This window comes from Chanodichthys erythropterus, chromosome 2, assembly GCF_024489055.1.
Source record: "Chanodichthys erythropterus isolate Z2021 chromosome 2, ASM2448905v1, whole genome shotgun sequence".
Lineage (NCBI taxonomy): Eukaryota > Metazoa > Chordata > Actinopteri > Cypriniformes > Xenocyprididae > Chanodichthys > Chanodichthys erythropterus.
This window is the reverse complement of record NC_090222.1, coordinates 12,650,207-12,673,809: the sequence shown is the minus strand read 5'-3', so window position 1 is coordinate 12,673,809 and position 23,603 is coordinate 12,650,207. Positions and strand designations below refer to the sequence as shown.

The 23,603-nt window shown below is 41.3% G+C and overlaps 1 protein-coding gene across 2 annotated transcripts; it reads left to right on the top strand.

Annotated features, from left to right (window-relative positions):
• LOC137024828 (angiopoietin-1-like) lies at positions 1 to 23,603 on the top strand. Of its 2 annotated transcripts, none has more exons than XM_067392738.1 (9): positions 1 to 570; positions 6,738 to 6,893; positions 7,074 to 7,195; positions 7,278 to 7,510; positions 10,662 to 10,789; positions 13,528 to 13,629; positions 21,180 to 21,346; positions 22,007 to 22,137; positions 23,085 to 23,603. In XM_067392738.1, the coding sequence occupies exons 1-9, from the start codon at positions 247 to 249 to the stop codon at positions 23,243 to 23,245; spliced, it is 1,524 nt and encodes a 507-aa protein (XP_067248839.1). In that variant the 5' UTR covers positions 1 to 246; the 3' UTR covers positions 23,246 to 23,603. The 2 variants fall into 2 exon arrangements, with proteins under 2 accessions (XP_067248839.1, XP_067248829.1); XM_067392728.1 differs by having other exon boundaries at positions 10,659 to 10,789.

Genomic DNA, 23,603 nt, shown 5'->3' with positions numbered 1-23,603 from the left:
CTGTAAACTCTCTCTCTGACACACACATACCTGTGGAGACAGAGGTGACAATCACTTGTTCTATGGTACTGGAGCAGGACAGAGGATTGGGGTGTTTATGATAAATCCACAGGGATCATAATGTCTGGAAAAAATGTCCTCTTTGTATGTTAAGATGGACCTTTCCTAAATGCATTTATTTAGAGATGATCATTCACTTAATCTATAAAAGGAGATTTGGCAGTCTGTACCTGGTTTGCCATAAAGATGAAGATCACTGTTCTTCTGCATCTGACTCTATTGCTGGTGAGGACTTCAAGCATTGAAGATTCATCTGTGGAGAAATTAACAGATTTTTCTGGTGGCAGCAGTCAGCATTTAAACTCTGTTCAGCATGGAGAATGTAGCTACACCTTCTTACTGCCAGAACCTGAGGAGAGCAGGACTGGTACCTGGCCAGAAGAACATGATGGTAAATATGAAGTTAACAGTGTCCAGAAAGAATCTCCACAGGGGAAGCAAAGCCAATTAAACCAGCGGATTCAACACCTGGAGCTTGCCATGGAAAATTACACCCACTGGATTCAAAAGGTAAGTCCATGTGTCATTTAATCTTGTTGCTAACCAAAGCACTGCGAGTGGAGAGTAAACGGATTACACACAAAAATAAAGGTTCATTATTTGCATCTATTATTTCTTGAAGAACCTTTCATGGAATCGTTCCATTGCAGAAATGGTTCTTTATAGTGGAAAAAGGTTCTTCAGATTATTAAACTGTTCTTCGCACTAAAAAAAAAAAAAAAAGGTTCTTTTCAAGAACTGTTCTTTGGAGAACCCAAAAATGTTCTTCTATGGTATCGCTGCTAAAACACTCTTTTAGTACCTTTATTTTTAAAGGGGACCTGGATGGAATGATAAAGCAATGTCAGTAGATAGATAAGGATAAAGATAAGGATAAAACTGATCACAAAAACAAAATTTTGAAGATGACTGGTGTCAGACAATACAAATAGATATCCATTTCATTTAGGCACATTTAATGCACCAATAAATTGTGGAATGTTGTGGAATGAATTTATCTTTGCTACAAATCACTGTACATTTTCATTGTAAAGGGGGCTTTAATCACAGAGCTCACATAAATAAGAATAATACACTTTAGGCTTAGTTCTGGATCCATAATTTCTGTGTCTGTTCATTCTCTCAGTGTCAGGCAATACTTTGGGGAACAGCTTTACAGTCAATGATTTGATTAGCCTCATTTTCTGTGTCATTTTCATGTTACAGTCTAGCATAGCACACTCTCATGACAATTCTTCACTGTAAAAAATAATCATAATTTTAAAGGTAAAAGACTGTTACAGGGTTAGTTTATCTAAAAATGAAAATCACCCCATGATTTACTCTCCCTCGAGCCATCTTAGGTGTATATACTTTCTTCTTTCAGACAAAAGTGCAACCATCTATCATAAAAGATTACCACATGGCTTTGGGGGTTAATAAAGGGAAGCGTAAGCTTTGATGCCATAAAATGATGTGTACGGCCATCTGTCTAGATATTTTAGTTTTTGAAGTTTTAAATATAGATATTTTTCTAACACAAACACATCGGTTCATTTCAGAAGGCCTTTATTAACCCCCCAGAGCCGTGTGGTTATCTTTTATGATGGACTTTTTTGGTCTTCAAAATCTCATCCTCTATTCACTGCCATTATTGCCGATTGTGTTCGTCTGAAAGAAGAAAGTCATATACACCTTGGATGGCTTGAGGGTGAGTAAATCATGTAATTTTCATTTTTGGGTGATCTCTTAAATTAGTTAGCATCAAATTCTTTATATATATATATATTGGTATATATATTGGTATATTTGGTATATTAACATTATTTCAGTTAATGAAATATATATATTGTGATATTTTTTAATGATAATTTAAGTTCAACTTCAAGTAGAACTTACAATTTTTTCTACCGTACTTTTTTTTACTCTGAAATTCTGGCAACCACAGCTGCTACTTTTTTTTTCTTTTCTTTTTACTGTAAATGTACTTTACTGTTAATTTATATTCACATTAATTTATATTATCTTATAATTTTTTTTGTTCATAACTAAGTATATTCTAAAAGTACATTATTTCCATAATCTCGAAGTACTCTTTTTAAAAGTATGCTGAAGTCCTGATTTTTTTAGGGGTTTCAATACATATTGATTACAATAGGCTTACAATTACCAATAAGACCAACGAGAATGTACTCCCAATCCTTGTATGCACAAATGGACTGCTGTATTCTCTCTTGATTTTAAACTGACATGGCTCATTCAACACCTTCAAAATTGATTTTGTGCATTCCTATCGCCCAAGCACTCCGTCAGAGCCTTCTCTAGTCAGTAGGCGTCCCAATGGCGAGGGTTGTGTGTTTCTAGGCTGACGGGGGAGACATGATCTGTCCCTAAGAAAACACCCTCTGTCCCCAATTCCCAAATTTCAAATCTCAGTGAGCCAAACCAGCTAACAGTGAGTGCTCTGTGAGATTTCAGCCATCCCTTAGGGACTATGTTCTACGTGAAATCAGAGGACTGAAGATTGAAAAACCATAGTAAATGCCCAGTTTTAGAACAAAAATGGAAATGGGTCTCTTCAGACCTATGACTGATTAATGGATAAGATTTTTCCAACCCGATCTCATGGCATACAAATTCGTATGACCTTACTCGTACAACAAATTTGTAAATTTTTTGCTAAATCGTACATATTTTATGATTTGCAAAAATCGTATGAATTTGTAGGAGTGACCTACCCCTAACCGCCCCTAAACCTACCAGTCACTGGGGTTTAGACAAATCATATGAATTCGTATGAGTGAGGTCGTACGAGTGACGTTCTACAAATTTGCAAAAATTAGCCACCTCGTAAAATCTTGGATAAAAAAAATTGGATGTGAGATAGTGTTGGATTTTTCTTTTGGGACTTATCGTTCAAAGCACTTAATTGCAGTTTGATAACTTTTTTGTTTCTGGTTATTTCTTCAATTTTAGATGTTGATTTTTATTAAAACTAATAGATTTTGTTTTTCTTTTTGTTATATGATGATTACATTAAAGCTTCATTTGGATACATTATACATTTAGTTTTATTTCTTTTCAAATAGCCTTTATTTCTTGATTTTAGTGTTTTACCTATTTCTGAGACCCAGACTTTTAACAATAATCTATGAAAAACAACTTTAATATTATTAGTTATTATTTAATATATAAATAATGCAATTTTTTTTTGTCTAAAAATATTAGAAATAATAGTTCAATAAAAAATAGTGGCATAATTTCTACCAACCAATATCATTCCAAATAAATTTCTCAACAGTTATTGCTTTTCTTTTTCTAAAGGAAAAAAAAATAATTAATAGATAGGTTTAAGAGTAGGTGTGGAGGGAAGGTAATGTCAAATACAAGTAATAATGTCCCAAACAACATCCATTTATGATTTTAATAAACATAATAATATACACTGAATATGTTGTTACTGCAAACTGTTTTATAATATACTACAATACACTGAGGTGCAAATAGTATGCCCTATTTTTAATGTGGATCATTCAACAACAAGCTGTGATTTTGTCAAATATGCAAGACAAAGGAGTTACAAGTTTTATTGCAAAAATCTTTAAAGTGTCGTTTCCATAAGTATCATTTCCACCACGGAACGCTGTCAAATACATAATTTGAGATGATTTCCCTCAGATAATACTGCTTCTGAGTCTGCATTGTCTTGACCAGTTGAAAAGTCTTCTTGTCCTCACTGTCTGCAAACCACAACTCCTGCTCTCTTACCACTGATATGCTCTGAAAGAAGATTGTGACCGGTTTAATCCTTCCTGTGGATATTTGGTCCAGCTAAAATAATCTTAATAGGATGCAGGGCACTAGATAAACACATCCTGTTACAACACTTCAGCTGAGTGTTATACTCTCCAAGCCCAGAGGACATACAGCTATCACTTCAATGCAGTGAGTATTTATACATCTTGGACTCCATCTCACTGAGAGCAGCTGAAAATATCTCTTCCTGTAAACACTGTATAAAGTGCTGATAAGGAACCCAGAGAATGTGCCAGTACTGTAGCTGTAGTCTGTGGGATGTGTTCACATTATCTTTGTGATGGAAGACTAAGAATAAGCAGAAGCGTCATAATATCATTGCATTTATAAATATGTTCAATTTGTAACTGACAAGTATTTACTAGTAGGTGCACAAAATCAAGCACACAGCCATGGAAAGGAAAGGGAAAAAATCTGGTATGGAAACATTTGACTGGCCTGCATGAACTGAACCTCATTTGCGTCAATGATATGTGTAAAAGAGTGATCACAATTCTTTTAAATTCTATTTAAAATTCTTTTAAAAATCTAATCTAAACACATGTGCAATGGTGCAGTGTTGAGAAGATGAAGGTAGAGTAGAAATGGGGATCTCTGCAGCAATATTCCAACAAATGAGAAAATCAGACAAGAGAACATCATCAACACAAGTTAAACAGCTTTGCACAACCAAAGAAAATAACCGACCATGAAATAATGAAAGTAAGGAGAATAAATACACAGGGTGACGATTAACTAAACAAGACACAGGTGAGGAACCAAATGAGGGGATACTAAAAAAACTATGGAAACAAAGGAAACTGGAAATAAAAACAGGAAACAATGACTCAGATATACTTTAAAACTTCAAAATCAAAAGCTGCGTCCGAATTCAGAGGAAGAACTCAGACTTCAAAAGCCACGCCTTCGATGTCAGTGAAGGTCGAACCAATGCTGTGTCTCAATTTGCATACTATCCGTCCTAAATAGTTTACAAAATTAGAATTTGTGTGTCTATAATCGTAGAATGTTGAAATGAATATTACAAAGATAAACAGATGGTCTACTAGAATGCACACTCTAATGGCTAATATTAACCACAAGCCATTGCGCGTTGGACAAGGATTCGATTAGAACTACAAACATGAATAAAGAGTGTTAAAAAACTACAAACATAGTGGATGTGTGAGACCAATGGTTAAATAGAGAGAGGTTTGAGAGATTAATAGTAAACTGTAATAGTACTAATAGTAAGAAAGTGAACCCAGAAACAAAACAGGGTTCACCTTGGTCCATTTATGTACATTATAAAGAGTCTCTAAAATTGCATTTTGGTAAAATGGAGGGTAATTGACTCCTGAACAATGCAATAAAGTTGCTAATAATACTGAATGGACCTTATATAGGTATGCTGTGATAGGCGTCAGATATTCCTACAGGTAGACGTGGATCAGATGAGAGTCAGCTGATGTGAACCGAACTAACGTGACATGCCAGAACTAATGCTAAGTAATTTGAAACCTGTTACTTACATTTAAAAGTGTAATTCAGCATTTTCTCTCTTTAAAAAATAAGTTTGTGCAGTGCAATGAGTCTACGCTGTGAAGGATCTACTCATTCTATCCTTCCCGGCCCAGGAAAAGAAGGACACTGTAGGTCGCATTCGAAGGAGCCTTGAATTAGGACAGCCTTTGTTGAGCCGCTGACGCATTCAGCCTTCGAAGCATGAAGCCTCTGAATTGGGACACAGCTAAAGTTTCAGAACAAAAATGATTAAACTTAGTCATGAAAACATGTGAAAAGGTCTCAGAAGTGTATTCATGTTGGTTTGATTTGGTTTTGAAAAGTCTTTATACCATTTTCCAGTTTAATTACTTTAATAAGATGCATTGATTGTGTTACAATCAAGGACAAGTTTTTGAATGTATTTAAAAAAAAAAATGTTTTACAATTATCATGAATTATCATTATATTATTCATAAATGTCAATTTTTATCATCATTTGAGCCATATGATATTTTGCTAACCATGCCTTGTTATAAAAAGGTCAAATTATCTGATGTTGTAAGAGACTTGCTGACACTGATACACATTCATGAAGGTTTTCAACATGTTTCTGCATGTTGGTTGCATGTCATGACTTTGGTTTGGTGGGCAAAGGTTTCCAAATGCTAATAATTAGTGAAGCAGTTTTTATACAGATATTAAAATCACACTTATCATCAGAAGATGTCTTTTCAAATCATTGACCCATTTAACACATTTGAGATAAATTGAAATGCCAATACAAGCCAAAAGTGGATTACTGCCATTAGCTATATTAGTGATCCAGCCGAAGACAGTTAATTATGTTGTGGATCTATCTGCATATGCACAACTGCACACGGCTTAGTTTTTATACATGAGGTTGCCAGAGCTAACAAACTCATCTGTGACTCATGGTGATTTTATCACCAACATGGGATTGCAAATAGACTTTGTCTCGCAGCTGTTTTGTTATTTTAACCGGAGTTTATAGATAACTATTCATTGTTCAATGCAGTATTTATCCTCATTCCCTCTCAAAATTAGGTAGTGGACCTCATATTTAAAAGAATATTTCATAAAAAGACATTACTAATGTCACTCTGGGTGTTTCAAGAATTACGATTAGGATTCCTCATTGTTTTTTCTATTTGGTTCCCACACTCTAAAATGAGAAAATTGACAGCAAAATATAATAAATACAGTCTTATTCAGAGTGTAGCTGCTCAAGACCAGCCTAATTCAATATCATACCATTGCCCCCAAAAGTACAGCTGCAAGTATTTAGATATATTGTATGTGACCATATATAAAGACCACAATGAATAATGTATTCTCCTATTCATTCTTTCTCTTTGCCTATGTGTGTTTGCATATAGATTGAGGTCTTTGTAAAGGACTTCCTGACAAAAGACACAACACACCTGCGGAATAGTGCTCTACATAATGGAATGACAGCCATGCTGGATCTTGGCACCAAACTGTTTTCCCAGTCAACCCAACACATCAGGAGACTAACAGACATAGAGACACAGGTGTGAATGCATATCCAAAACGTCCAAAAACATTCATCATAACATGCTAATGTTGTTTAAGTATTCTTGGAAAATTACTTAATAAAAAAAAAACTTTTTTACAGTGCGTTGATGGCCACTGCGATTTATGAAACTAAAATAGTCTCTAATTTGTCATTAACACAACACATACTGTGACAGGTTTTCAATCAGACTTCTAGACTTGAGATTAAGTCACTGGAAAACTCCCTGTCCTCCAACAAACTTGAGAACAAACTCCTCTGGCAAACCAGTGAGATCAACCAACTTTGGGACAAAACAAGGTATCTTTCACTGCCACTTTTTTTGTTTTCTGGTAATTGTAGGAGGCAACTCTGTCCTATTCATGTCTGTGTCTGTGTTCAGTACACTAGAGCAGCATATGCATAACATGGAGGCACGTCACCATGCAGAACTGGGTTGGATGAAGGGTGAGCACACAGAGCTTCAGAGACTCCTGGCATCTCAGAGATCTTCAATACAAACCCTGGAGCTTAATCTAGAGGAGGTCATCACAAACAACAGCGCCCTCTACCGAGAGCAACTACAAATGCATAGTATCATCAATGATCTGTTTAAATTGTGCTCCAAGAACAAAGGTACACAAACTGGAGAAACAGAGTTTTATATCTATAATACAGAGCACTGCACAGAACATAAATAAACAAGATATCATGGCCCTGAATTAAGAATTAATTCCCTCATATTAATTTAGCTACATTGTGGCCACATGGTCAACGGAACTAAAATTAGGAAACAAATTAGTAAAACGTGGCAACGATTTAACTAAAACAAGGGAACGAATTAGTACAACGTGGCCACAAATTAATAAATTCTTAGTTCATGGCCACAGTATCTATTTATCTATCACACTTTAGATTAGGGTCCAATTCTCACTGTTAACTAACTATTACTTATGACTTTTGCCTCAATAAACATCTGATTACTGCTTATTAATAGTAAGGTAGTTGTTATGTTTAGGTATTGGGTAGGATTAAGGGATGTAGAATATGGTCATGCAGAATAAGGCATTAATATGTGCTTTATAAGTACTAATAAAAAGTCAATATCTGAGTACAATCCATGCTAATCAGCAACTAGTTAATAGTGAGAATTGAAGCCTAAACAAAAGTGTTACCTTTTTTGTCTTCTGCATGTCTTGTGCAGGGCTCTGTGCTATCGTCTAAAGACATGCTACCAAATATGCTACCAAATGAATGTATACTCATACGTACTTTAATATTTTATAAGAATCTGCCTTGTCAATAGAAATTTTCACTATGTGTCATTATCATATTTAATTTACAACCCGAATTCCGGAAAAGTTGGGACATTTTTTAAATTTAATTAAAATAAAAACTAAAAGACTTTCAAATCACATGAGCCAATATTTTATTCAAAATAGAACATAAATAACATAACAAATTTTACAGTTTAAATTTTACACTTTTATCCACTAAATGAGCTCATTTCAAATTTGATGCCTGCTACAGGTCTCAAAATAGTTGGTGTGGGGGCAACAAATGGCTGAAAAAGCAAGGCATATTGAAAATATTCAGCTGGGGGAACATCTAGCAACTAATTAAGTTCATTTATATCAGGTCTGTAACATTATTAGCTATAAAAGGGATGTCTTAGAAAGGCAGAGTCTCTCAGAAGTAAAGATGGGCAGAGCTGCGTAAAAAGATTGTGGAATATACTTTAAAAACAATGTTCCTCAACATCAAATTGTAAAGGCTTTGCAAATCTCATCATCTACAATGCATAACATCATCAAAAGATGGAACTGGAAACTGGAAAATCTCTGTGTGTAAGGGACAATGCCGAAGACCTTTATTGGATGCCCGTGGTCTTCAGGCCCTCAGATGACACTGCATCATTGTGTCAATGACATTACTAAATGGGCCCAGGAATACTTCCAGAAACCACTGTCGGTAAACACAATCTGCCGTGCCATCTGCAGATGCCAACTAAAGCTCTATCATACAAAAAGGAAGCCATATGTGAACATGGTCCAGAAGTGCTGTCGTGTCCTGTGGTCCAAGGCTCATTTAAAGCGGCTCTATGTAAGATTTTTACTTTAATAAAGCATGAAAATACCCTGATATGTTTGCAGATATTTAGGAAACATGCTAAGTTCACCTACTTGTTTCTCAGAAAAGCAATGCTACAGCCAGATATTCTACTTTGAAAATGTGCTTTCCGTGTCGGAATGAATGTCTTTGTTTTGGCCTGTGCAAAACTGTGTGCTGCCAGTTTATCCAGTAGTATTTCAATGTCACAGGTTGCCAGTTGGCTGAAAACACTGCGTATTGCAACCATGGAAACCAACAAACAAACTGTGTCAGAGAATCATAGATTCTACCTGACCTACAAAGCCTCTGAATCCATCTAAATATCTAATATATTAAAACAGATAAATCAACTCATCAGCTTTTTGTCATGTGTTGGAAGGTACTATGGATGCTGAAAGGTATATGAAGGATTTAGAGCAACATATGCTCCCCTCCAGACGACATGTATTTCAGGGAAGGCCTTGTGTATTTTAGCAGGACAATGCAAAACCACATACTGCAGCTATTACAACAGCATGGCTTCATCGTAGAAGAGTCCGGGTTCTGAACTGGCCTGCCTGCAGTCCAGATCTTTCACCTTATAGATAAAAATATGTCAAAGATGACCACAAACTCTTCAGCAGCTGGAAACCTATATCAGGCAAGAATGGGACCAACATTCAACACCAAAACTCCAGAAACGTATAACCTCAATGCCCAGACGTCTTCAAACTGTTCTGAAAAGAAAAGGAGATGCTACACCATGGTAAACATGCCCCCATCCCAACTATTTTGAGACCTGTAGCAGGCATCAAATTTGAAATCAGCTTTTCCAGAATTCGGGTTGTACTATCTACTTGAATTTTATATATACCACCATCTATCTTGATTAGATATCATCAAAGGCACCATTGAAAAACTAGTATGAATTAACCCATTATGCATAGTCTATTTTTAGAAGAACATTCATGAGATCACAAACAATCTATATTGTGTTGCACTGACAGTTTTGTCACTTCACAACTCATAATTAATTTCTTTAAATATGTCTGCTTTACATCATGTACACTTCAAATCTGACTGGCCCACATCAGGGTTCTTGCAGACCATAAGTAACCTCCTTTGCTGCCAAGTTTTACTTGGATCTGAAACATTGTGTGAAGTCACAGAGTCGCACACTTCCCATGTCCCTCTAAAACCTCCATGTACTGATATAGGAGGCTGAGCAGTTAGAGCAAATTGTATATATAGAGATGGGTTCAGTCACTTAAGGCTTTTAGGATTCAGTTGGGAGCCCAACACTGAATTGAGCAAACATCTAATTTTTAGGTAACACTTCAGTATGGGGAACAATTATCACTTTTAACTAGTTGCTTATTAGCTTGCATATTGGCTGTTTATTAGCACTTATAAAGCACATATTAATGCCTTATACTGCATTACCATATTCTACATCCCTTAATCCCAATACCTGAACCAACTACAACTATAAATAAGCAGTAAATTAGGAATTTATTGAGGGAAAAGTCAAAGTAGTAAATATGTGTTCCTCATACTAAAGTGTTACCAATTTTTATATCCTAAAGACTGACAAGTATTTGTGGTTAGTTGGCTTTTACAAATCCTTTTGTTTTCTCTCTCTATAAGCAAAATTTTAACAGTCTGTACTTTTTATATCCTTGCTTATTTGAAGCAGTGAGTCCAAATGTTTTCAAGCAAATGGAAGATCAGATAAAATACAGAGACTGTGCCGAACTCTTCAGGGCTGGATTTAACAGGAGTGGAATTTACACCATCTACATTAGCACGCAAGACATGCATAAGGTCAGTCTAAATGCGGTCTGATAACACAGCTACAGTAGTCAGGCCAATAGTGTTGATTTTCATGTGTTATGCTGTATGTGTACCTATACTGAACTTTTATTTAGTTTTAATTTTAAAATAGTGCCTTAATGCACAGAGATACAATAAAAAAAGCCATTTGTTGTTGTCTTTCCCTTCAGAATCTGAACCCTTTTTTCTGTGATACTTTCAATATTATCAACACACTCTTATGGTGATGAGAGTTGGCGAATTGGTGGCAAATTCGCATGAATCTCATTCATACATTTTTGCATGATCTACTTACATCTATTCCAATGTGCTACTTTTCCATTGTTTTTCTATGTAAACACATACTAGACAGACAGACTAGAGACCATTATGCTCGCGTCTCACGTCTTTTGCCTCACACATGAGCACCACATTTTTAAGACACCATGCCAAGTTAAAAGATTTTCAACTTTTACACGCAGCAAAAACCATTCCTGAGTGCTGTGTCTCGTGTTTTTACACACAAAGATACGTTCTGTATGAAAGAGCACTTAGGGTTTGACCTTTCAAAAATGTTTGAATTCATACGAAATCACCAACTCTTAAAATTCTTTTAAAAACTTTTCTCAGTTTGGGTTGAGCATTATAGAGCAACACTGGCAATGAGTATGGGATGAGTTGGCAAAACTTTGGGGGCAGGGCTATATTTTTGATTGAAAGTGTGAGTGGTTAACCAGTCAGTATCTGGTGTGACCACCATTTGCCTCACCCAGTGCAACACATCTCCTTCGCGTAGAGTTGATGAGGTTGTTGATTGTGGTCTGTGGAATGTTGGTCCACTCCTCTTCAATGGCTGCGTGAAGTTGCTGGATATTGGCAGGAACTGGAACACGCTGTCATATACGCCGGTCCAGAGCATCCCAAACATGCTCAATAGGTGACATGTCCGGTGAGTGTGCTGGCCATGCAAGAACTGGGATGTTTTCATCTTCCAGGAATTGTGTACAGATCAGTGCAACATGGGGCCGTACATTATCATGCTGCAACATAAGGTGATGGTCGTGGATGAATGGCACAACAATGGGCCTCAGGATCTAGTCACGGTATCTCTGTGCATTCAAAATGCCATCAATAAAATACACCTGTGTTCGTTGTCCATAACATACACCTGCCCATACCATAACCCCACCGCCACCATGGACCACTCGATCCACAACGTTGACATCAGCAAACCACACACCCACACAACGCCATACACGCTGTCTGCTGTCTGCCATCTGCCCTGTACAGTGAAAACCGGGATTCATCCGCGAAAAGAACACCTCTCCAAAGTGCCAGACGCCATCGAATGCGAGCATTTGCCCATTCAAGTTGGTTATGACGACGAACTGCAGTCAGGTCGAGACCCCAATGAGGACGACGAGCATGCAGATGAGCTTCCCTGAGATGGTTTCTGACAGTTTGTGCAGAAATTCTTTGTTTATGCAAACCAATTGTTGCAGCAGCTGTCCAGGTGGCTGGTCTCAGACGATCTTGGAGGTGAAGATGCTGGATGTGGAGGTCCTGGGCTGGTGTGCTTACACGTGGTCTGCGGTTGTGAGGCCGGTTTGATGTACTGCCAAATTCTCTAAAACGCCTTTGGAGACGGCTTATGGGAGAGAAATGAACATTCAATTCATGGGCAACAGCTCTGGTGGACATTCCTGCAGTCAGCTTGCCAGTTGCACACTCCCTCAAAACTTGCGACATCTGTGGCATAGTGCTGTGTAAAAAAAATGAACATTTTAGAGTGGCCTTTTATTGTGGCCAGCCAAAGGCACACCTGTGCAATAATCATGCTGTCTAATCAGCATCTTGATATGCTACACCTCTGAGGTGGATGGATTATCTCAGCAAAGGAGAAGTGGTCCCTAAAACAGATTTAGACAGATTTGTGAACAATATTTGAGAGAAATAGGCTTTTTGTGTACATAGAAAAAGTGCATGTGGAAAAGTCTTTGATGAAAAATGGGGACAAAAACAAAAGCGTTGTGTTTATAATTTTGTTCAGTGTAAATAGACACATTAACTGCCATTTTGTTTTACAGTACATTCAAAGTGTAGCGCATACACCCAGAATAAACCTTGAGTGACATACTGAATAAAGTCATGGCCGTACATAAACCAGAAATAAGGTGTTTGTTTTTACTGAAGTAATCAGCCTACAGTATATCTATGACAGAATACTTTACACTGTATTGGATATTGACCGGCTCAGGAAAGCATGAGCTGGAAATACTCTTGGCTGAACTCTCAGAGTAACAGCTGGGTGAATGCTGCACTCCAGAACTTACACTGCCTGCACTGGCCTCGTAAATTATTTCTGAGTTCTGGTGCTGTCAGTGGCATGTCCATTATTACATTTGACCTGGTCAGTGCCAGTATTAGTGAAAGAGTGATACTATTTAAGAAATAAACCAGCTAAAATTAGATACATTCATTCAAAATTGTGAAAATCTGCAGTGGTAAATTCAATGCATTTTTGATCACTTTAAATTACATATGAACTAAATCATTACAAGTTAAGTAGTTTTAAAGTGATTTGTTTACATTGTAAGTGCACAAGTAAACTCAGTCTTCCTTATAAAACATAATTTATGCTTACCCTTAGCTTTTTATGCACTGTTCTAAATTATGGAGATAAAAATCTCTGAATTTAAGGAGTATAAATGCCAGAAGCCTCTGTCTTATATTATATCTCCTCCTACTAGGTTTATTGCAACATGGAAAGTGCTGGTGGGGGATGGACCATCATACAGTCAAGGACAGATGGAACGCTGGACTTTCACAGAACCTGGAAAGAGTATAAGATGGTAAAATGCAGTCCTACGGAGTGAAACAATTTATTTAGATACATCTGAAATGACAATAAGTGTTCTTGGATTCTAGGTTTACTCCTCTGAATTAAATAAACAAAGTCTTATTAAAAATTAAGGAACATAATTTTTTTAATCAAGCCAGCCAGAAGTTCAACATGAACAAAGGGTATTGAAAAAAAAAAAAAAAAAACCACTAGCTTTCACGGTCGCTGGTTGCTGCACAAAGGAAGATAATCAGGAACTAGCTGTAGCAGATCTAGCTGTAGCAGGCACCCTGGAAGTCGTAGGCAGGTGCTGGCAGGTTAAGAGACCTCCAGGGTGGTATTGGAGCCCAGGGCAGATGGGGCAGTTCAGGGCGCCATGGCGAGTCGGGCAGTTCAGGACGCCATGGCGGATCTGGCCCTTCGGGAGGCCATGATGGATCAGAATGTTCGGGGCGCCATGGCATTGTGCCCTCTGTGGCCTTGGCCTGGACTCCAGGTCCAGCCACTTGGCCACGGGTGTCTGGAGTGGAGTCTGGAGCGGAGTCTGGGACTGGAGAAGACACTGGACTCTGGTCAGGGATGGTTCTTGGAGGGCAGAAATGGACAGATCCATTGGAGGGGTATGTGGAGGGAACTGGCTTAGGGTGAGCTGCCAAGTCTCTTTGTGTCTTCGATGGGGCTGGATGTGGCATATACTTTTCTTTAACTTCCTCAACTTCAAAATTTGAACCATTTAAATAGAGAATAAGATTAATAGACTTGACTAGGAAGAAATAACAAGCAGGTTCGCTATATAGAATGGTATCCCTATCCAGTCCCATATGAAAACACACAATGAGAGAAGCATCAGGCCAGCTCCCTGATGGGAGAGCTTGAGAAACTCCTCCACATACCTCTCCAAAGGCCTTCCAAAGATGGTCCTCAACCAGGATCATGTCTTTAGCCGCAAGATCCACATCATCAGGTCTGTATTTCTGTCACAAAGGAAGATAATCAGGATCTAGCTGTAACAGCTTCTTTATTCTAACAAACTCAAAACTCTATAAAACATGTAGAACTCAGAACAGAACAACCAACTTAACACTGACGAGGACAGACAAAGAACTGAGAAAAACACAGGGTTTAAATACAAAACAAAACAAACAAACAAACAAACAAACAAACAAAAAAACAGGGGAGCTAACAAGATAATTAATGAGACACAGCTGGGACAAATGAACTCAATGAGGGTAACCATGGGAACAAACAAGTGGCGGGAAACTGAACAAAAGAGAACATGTGACTAAAGAAAAACAAACTCATAACAGGTGTAACCCTGACACTAGCTTGGTTTGTACTTATTAGCAGTGCTGATTGAGGTCTGGCATAACTCCCAGAAGTGACTGGCCTGGCACACACAAAGAGGCAGCAGTTGCCATCTTGATTTAGCTCATCGAGAAGACATAATTTGCCTGTAGTATGGTCAAACACTATTGATTGCAAATATCTCATCAGAATAAAGCACTTTGGTTTCAGTTGTAGCCTTGTGTGCATGTGCCATACTGAGTTTGTACCAAACTTGGTTTCCTGGGTTCCCATTCAGTCGGTCACGTTCGATGTACATTGGACAGACCGACGAATAGGAATCTCGCTAGAGAGGCCAATCTACTTCGAGTGTAACTAAACGAGCCAATGCACATTGGCATGCAATCATATGCATCAGCTGCTTGCCTCGCAGCGCGGGTATATAATGAGCAGCAGGTGCGTTGCATCTTCAGCTTTTCGCTTCGGAGCCAAACCTTCTGCAACACTGAAGATAGCTACTGAAAGCACGAGTGTGGTGAACGAGTCTGCTCTTCAAGATGTCTCTTGCTTGCGGTGCAGGCGGACAGCGCAGCAGCGGGGCCGATTTCTCCTTTGTTTTTCTTTGCCTTTTTGTTTTGAGCAAAAGCTGTAATCAGCGTGAAGGCCGTTCTCACGGCTGGTGAAACGGTGCGCCTAGAGTGCTAAAAAGCTGTTATTACAGCTGGTAAGAGAGCGCCTTCAAGGAGAGTGCACATGACAGGCTGCACATTTCCCTGTCTGTGCTGCAGCGGCTTTTCCCCTGCGTGCTTCAGCACCTAAAAGAGTCAGTCCTTGAAAGAGCTTACACGAGTAGTTCGCGTCTTTTTAAAGATGTCGTTCTACTTGTGTGTTTCTGGATGCCGTCGTTACCTGGCGCCTCGGGATGGTCACCAGCGATGTATCGCGTGCTTGGGCTTGGGCGGCGTTTGTGGACGAGTCACGTACCCATTGTGGGAAGATGACCGTCGCGGAGTTGCGGTCGAGACTCCACTTTCTGCAAAGGGGTGGAGTCCTGGTCCCGACGCCTCGTTCCAATCCTCCTCAGAGGGTTGCTTCGGGCAGCGGGGCTGGTGACTTGAGGATCACGGTGAGCGCGTTTCCTTCGGGGAACCAAACCCCTAGGAACCCTCACCCCTCTTGCGCTCCGCAGCCAGTAGAGCTGCCGGGGGAACGCGGTGGACCACCCCAGAGGTGTGTACCATCCGTATCCTTCGGAGCTCCCCAAGACGACCGGATGTCGATCGCTGCATCGGAGGGTGAGACTGACGCTTCTGGGGATGACGATTCGGCGCAGCTGCCTCCCTCGGGTGTGACAACTGTGCCCGATTCAGACCCGGAAATGATGGCTATGCTTTCCCGGACCGCCAACAGGGTCGGGCTCGTGTGGAACCCTCCACCGTGTCCCGAACCCTCGAGGTTGGATGATTGGTATCTCGGGGTGGCAAGGGCTGGTTGTCTGCCCCCCACCCCAGTGCCTTTCTTCCCGGAGGTGCATGAAGAGCTCACTGGCACGTGGACGGCACCTTTTACTGCCCGAAGCCGTGTCGGTGGGTCCTCCTCCCTCACCACCCTTGATGGTGGAGCGGCTAAGGGTTATATGCGCATACCCCCTGTGGAATGGGCCGTTGCTATGCAACTGTGCCCTAACTCCACCTGGCGGGGGGAGCCGTCTCTCCCTTCCCGGGCCTGTAAGTACTCGTCGGATCTTACCGGCAAGGCTTATCAGGCCTGTGGGGAAGCCGCTTCCGCCTTACACGCTATGGCGTTGTTGCAGGTCCATCAGGCCAAGGCACTGAAGGACCTGCATGAGGGTGGTCACAATCCGCAAGTTCTGCAAGAACTTCGTGCCGCGACGGACCTCGCGCTTCGAGCGATGAAGGACACGATAGAGCCAGTCCCTCCAGCCGATTTGAGGTCGGGGCTCTACAGCCCCTACTTCATTGTACCCAAGAAAAGCAGCGGGTTACGACCGATCTTGGACCTGCGAGTTTTGAATCGGAGCCTTCATAAACTACCGTTCAAAATGCTTACGCAGAAACGCATTTTTGAGTGCATCCGTCCCCGAGATTGGTTTGCAGTGATCGACCTGAAGGACGCGTACTTCCATGCTTCGATTCTTCCGCGACACAGGCCGTTCCTGAGATTCGCGTTCGAAGGTCGAGCATATCAGTACAGAGTCCTACTCTTCAGGCTGGCCCTGTCTCCCCGCGTCTTCACGAAAGTCGTGGAGGGAGCCCTTGTTCCCATGAGAGAACAGGATGTTTGCATTCTCAACTATCTAGACGACTGGCTCATCCTAGCACAGTCTCGGGATCAGTTGTGCGAACACAGGGATTTGGTGCTCAGTCACCTCAGCCAGTTGGGGCTTCGGGTCAACTGGGAAAAGAGCAAACTCGCCCCAGTGCAGAGGATCTCTTTTCTCGGTATGGAGTTGGATTCGGTCGAACAGATAGCACGCCTCACAGAGGAACGTGCTCGGTCGGTGTTGAACTGCCTGAATACGTTCAACGGCAGGACAGCGGTCCCACTGAAGTTCTTTCAGAGGCTCCTGGGGCATATGGCGGCTGCAGCGGCTGTAACACCGCTCGGTCTGCTTCATATGAGACCGCTTCAGCACTGGCTTCACGGCCGAGTCCCGAGATGGGCGTGGCAACGCGGCACGTTCCGGGTGCCAATCACTCAGGAGTGCCGCCGAACCTTCAGTCCGTGGTCGGACCCTTTGTTTCTTCGGGCAGGAGTGCCCCTAGAACAAGTGTCCCGGCATGCTGTGGTTTTCACAGATGATTCTGCCACCGGCTGGGGTGCCACGTACAACGGGCATGCAGTCTCAGGGGTTTGGACGGGACCCCATCTGCATTGGCACATCAATTGCCTCGAGTTGCTGGCAGTACGCCTTGCTCTGAGCCGCCTCAAAGGCCTGCTTCAGGGCAAGCATGTACTGGTCTGTACGGACAACACTGCGACCGTTGTGTACATCAACCGTCAAGGTGGTCTACGCTCCCGTCGCATGTTGCAACTCGCCCGCCATCTCCTCCTGTGGAGTCGGAAGCATCTGAGGTCGCTTCGCGCCATTCATGTCCCCGGTGTGCTCAACCGTGCGGCCGATGAGGTATCACGAGCTGCGCTACCAGGAGAGTGGCGACTCCAACCCCAGGTGGTTCAGCTGATCTGGAGAGAATTCGGAGAGGCTCAGGTAGACCTGTTTGCCTCACCAGAAACCTCCCACTGCCAGTTGTTTTACTCTCTGACCGAGGGGACACTCGGGACAGATGCACTGGCTCAGAGCTGGCCCCGGGGCCTGCGCAAATATGCGTTTCCCTCAGTGAGCCTACTTGCACAGACCCTGTGCAAAGTCAGGGAGGATGAGGAGCAGGTCTTGTTAGTTGCGCCTTACTGGCCCAACCGGACCTGGTTCCCAGAACTCTCACTCCTCGCGACAGCCCCTCCCTGGCCCATCCCTCTGAGGAAGGACCTCCTCTCTCAGAGACGGGGCACTCTTTGGCACCTGCGTCCAGACCTCTGGAAACTCCATGTCTGGTCCTTGGACGGGACGCGGAGGTTCTAGGTGACTTACCCCCTGAGGTACTTAACACCATCACTTCGGCACGTGCACTGTCTACGAGACGTGCTTACGCCTCGAAGTGGAACCTGTTCGTCGAGTGGTGCTCCTCTCGCCGAGAAGACCCCCGAAGATGCTCAATCGGAGTCGTGCTTTCCTTCTTGCAGCAAGGGTTGGAGTGTAGGCTGTCCCCCTCCACCCTCAAAGTCCATACTGCTGCCATATCCACTTACCACGACCACATAGATGGCAAATCTGTTGGTCAGCACGACCTGGTCATCAGGTTCCTTAGGGGGGCGAGACGGTTAAATCCTCCTCATCCCCCCTCCATACCCTCTTGGGACCTTACTCTGGTGCTCAGAGCACTCCAGATTGCTCCCCTTGAGCCTTTGCTGTCAGCAGACTTAAAGATTCTGTCTATGAAGACTTTGCTGCTGGTGGCATTGGCCTCCATCAAGAGGGTAGGGGACCTGCAGTCATTTTCGGTCGACGAATCGTGCCTAGAGTTTGGGCCGGGTGACAGCCACGTGGTACTGAGACCCCGGCCTGGCTATGTGCCCAAGGTTCCTACCACTCCCTTCAGGGACCAGGTAGTGAGCCTGCAAGCGCTGCCCTCGGAGGAGGCAGACCCAGCCCTGGCTTTGCTCTGTCCAGTTCGCGCCTTGCGACTGTACATAGACAGAACTCGAAGCTTCAGGACCTCAGACTAGCTCTTTGTCTGTTACGGAGGCCAGCAGAAGGGAAAGGCTGTCTCCAAGCAGAGGATGGCCCACTGGATAGTGGATGCCATCGCCCTGGCTTACCAAGCTCAGGGCGTGCCCTGCCCGCTCAGGTTGCATGCTCACTCCATGAGAGGTGTGGCATCCTCCTGGGCGCTGGCTCGTGGCGCCTCGCTAACAGACATTTGTAGAGCTGCGGGCTGGGCGACACCTAACACGTTTGCTAGATACTATAGCCTTCGTGTCGAGCCGGTCTCCTCCCGTGTTCTCGCCTCAGGTCAGAGGCACGGAGAGGCCCCGGCTTAGTGTCGGCTTGCTGCGCTACATGCGCGTTCTATTCTCCAGAGAGTCCCTACGGGCAGACCCTGTTGAGTCCTCCGGTTACCCTTCTGGCGCCAGGCCTATACTCCGTTGTATCCTTGAGAACCGGATTTAGGCTGGGTTCCATATGTGTGACCCTACGGGGATCCCATATGGCTTTTTCCACGGCTGCTCCTAAACGAAGCCCGTGTCTTTCCCTCTGGGAGAACCCATCTCTCACCGAGTGGAGTCACCCCAGTTCTTCCATATGTTGTACAACCTACAAGGTTAGTCCATATGTACTTATCCATATAACTCCTTCGGGGAAGGATATGGCTTCCGCAGCGTTCCTTATCGCATGTAAGGCTACGCTTTCCCAGTGTTATCCAATTGTCGCACTGAGTGGGTTTTGGGAACAACAGTGATCGACCCTCTCTGTGTGTGCCTGGTCCCACCGTCCTTAGGCAAGGGGGTTCAGGTGGCTCACGACAGAGCGCTGGAAGAGGGCAGCTCCTGTGGCGCTTTGGTAGGGATTCCTATTCGTCGGTCTGTCCGACGTACGTCGAACGTGACCGACTGAATGGGAACGTCTCGGTTACATAGGTAACCCTCGTTCCCTGAAGGAGGGAACGGAGACATACGTCCCGTCGCCACAGGCGTTGTCCTGTTGATGCTGCCGCCTGCTGGGTTCAGCTTCAAAGCGAAAACCTGAAGATGCAACGCACCTGCTGCTCATTATATACCCGCGCTGCGAGGCAAGCAGCTGATACATATGATTGCATGCCAATGTGCATTGGCTCGTTTAGTTACACTCGAAGTAGATTGGCCTCTCTAGCGAGATTCCTATTCGCCGGTCTGTCCGACGTACGTCTCCGTTCCCTCCTTCAGGGAACGAGGGTTACCTATGTAACCGAGACGTTTTGTAACATGTTTTTGATCATTGCTTGTTATAAAGGGATACATATTGTGAACCTTGGGTTTTCTAAATACAATTTGGATTGTCCCTGTTTTCAGCTTGAATTTTTAAGTAAACCTTTGCCTTTGCACCTAGGTCTTCCTGTGTTTCACTATACACAAACTATCATTATCAATTGTCAAATTACAGTCTTGAATTCTGCCAATGTAGAACTGTTATAGTTATAGATAATGTAAAAAATAATGTTTTAATGAAAATGTAAAAATGCAGAAATGTTTAGGGAATAGAAAATATTAGCTCAATGTAAAAACACCCAAAAATGTTAACTCAATGTAAAAACATTTTTTTTTTTTACATTGAGTTATCATGTTTTGTTTTGTTTTTTACATTGAGCTAATGTTCTCATGACAATTCAAAAATATAGTTTGAGATTGAAATTGTCAATTTTATATACTGTAATGTGTACAAAAAAAGCATGATTTGTAGGTAAATGCCACCATGATTGTTGGCCCCTAAACCTACTGGGCGTGAACAGATCTTACAAAAACCACCTACAGTGGTGCTGTTTGTATGAATTTGTACAATTTGTGATTGTACAAATTTATACAAATTCTCCATCAGTTTGCTCAATTTTAAAATATTTGTCTAAATACTTACAAACTGTCATGATGTTTAAACAGTAGAAGTCAGTGGAAAGTTCCTATACCCTCATAAAAGAACAAATGTGTGTTTGTGTGTCCCAGGGCTTTGGGAGTCTGACTGGAGAACATTGGTTGGGAAATGAACTGGTGTACCAGTTAACCAATCAGAGGCAGTACACTCTTAGACTGGAGTTGACAGACTGGGATGGAAAACTGGCCTTCTCCCAGTATGACAAGTTTTACCTTGGTAGTGAGAAGCAAAACTACAGGTAGAGAGACACATTTATTAAAACTCAACTGTATTGTTGTTTTTCACCCTTATGAAGATGCTTTTTGAGTCAGCTTCTATTCTACTGACTGTGAGCCACTGAACTATTTTAGTTTACCCCATAAACTTGACATGTTTTTAACTAGACACGCTGTCTTACAATGGTGCTGTTTGTGGTGAAATGGTGAAAATAAGCAAGATGCATCACAATGGTCAAACATATCCATCTGCTGAATGTTTACAAAAAATGGCAACCCTTTAAAATAAGGTTCAATTTCTGCATTAGGAACTAACAATTAACTGATTTAGGCAGCGTTTATTAAGGTTAATTTATAAATATACTATTTTTCTTTGTAATCCATGCTAGTTTTTAATAAGTTTACTATTATAATTTATACAGTATGACTTGAAATATATTAATAAAAATATATTACAATTATAGATTATAAATTAACATTAGCCAAGCATTAACCAAGCATTGTTCATGGTTGGTTCATGATACCTGGTGCATAAACTAATGTTAATGAATTGAACACTATTGTAAAGTGTAACAAATAAACAATCAAACAGGATGCCGTAATTCTTTCTATTATATTCTTTCTATTATATTCTATTCTTTTTTCTCATATTCTATCTCTTATTGTCTGTCTTTCTCTGTTAGGTTATTCCTGAAGAGCTTCAGTGGTACAGCTGGCAGGCAGAGCAGTTTGGTGATAAACGGGGCGGACTTTAGCACAAAAGACATGGATAACGACAACTGTATCTGCAAGTGTGCACTCATGCTCACAGGCGGTAAGCAGCACAATAGCAGTGGTGTAGGGAGCAAGTAGGGAGCACCCGAAAGAGATGCAACTCTTTTAATGTGCTGTAGGCCTCTTGACAGCCTCCCTAACCAGTTTTCTCTTTCCCTCTTATTAATTTTGAACGCCCTTGTACTTGATAATGTTACTGCTGTATCATACCTCATCCACTTGTTGATGACTGTCTTCACTGTGTCCCATGGCGTTTCTAATGCCTTGCAAATGTTTTGTAAATCTCACCTAAACAACACCTTTCAGCAATGAGATCCCATTGATTCTTTCCCAGCTCTTTGTGGCCCATGGCTCTTGTAGTAACATTTTAACTGAGAAGATATCAGAAAATCTTTCAAGAACAGCCGAGATTTATTTGGAGTTACTGAGAGTAACTGAGAGGACGTGTATTATTTCACATGAGCTTGATGTTTAGTTAATTTTGAACACATATCCAATTATAAAAGGCTTTGCGCACTTATGCGGTTAAGTTATTTTAAGTTTTAAGTCGTATCTTTTTTTCTTCTCTGAAATGTGTCACAGGTTTTCAGTAGCTACACTAAAAGTGCAAAAGAGTTCTGATATGATTTATCTTTACATTTTTACATTTAAAAAACAGCTGTTTTAGATTAAGATGTAGGATATTATGTTTCTTCTATATACTTAAATTTAGTATGATCCATGCTAAAAAGAAACTTAATTCTAAATTAAGTTCTAAATTAATCTTACAGATGGAAACATAAGGCTCTGTCCAAGTTCTTTGAAGTGTTTTAAACACTAAAATTAGCAACAAACTCATACTGCCAAGCTGGTTTAACCTGTAAGACATGAACGTCTGTAGACCAGTAGAGAGATACAGCTCCAAGGGTAACAGAATTCAGTACCAATCCATAATTCCATCCTAACATTCTAACATTACATGTCTCTTATTTCTTTGTTCTTCTGAAGGCTGGTGGTTTGATGCCTGTGGCCCATCAAACCTCAACGGCATGTACTACACCTCTGAGCAAAATTCTGGCAAACTTGATGGCATCAAATGGCATTACTTCAAAGGCCCCAACTACTCTTTACGAGCCACCACCATGATGATCCGCCCATTAAACTTTTGAGAAATCAATCATCTGTCATCATTAAATTTTTATTTGGCCACAATCAGAAAAGAAACAAACACAAGCATTATTTAAGGAAAAACAATATACTGAATATGCTTGATACCTTTTTTTTTTTTTTTAATCAATGCATGACTTTGTAGTAAATATGTTTTCTGGAATCATTTCTGAGCTTAAATTGCATAGCCTTGATGGCAGTTGTGTCATATATAACATTTTGCATAATCTTTTTACATGTCTAAAAGAGTACATTTTACATTGTGTGTATGGATATGTGGACAAAATATGATTTATGAGCAGTAGCCTGTGAAGCAGAATATTATAGGCTGATTTGTGTGCAGTAAAAGTTGCTGTTAAC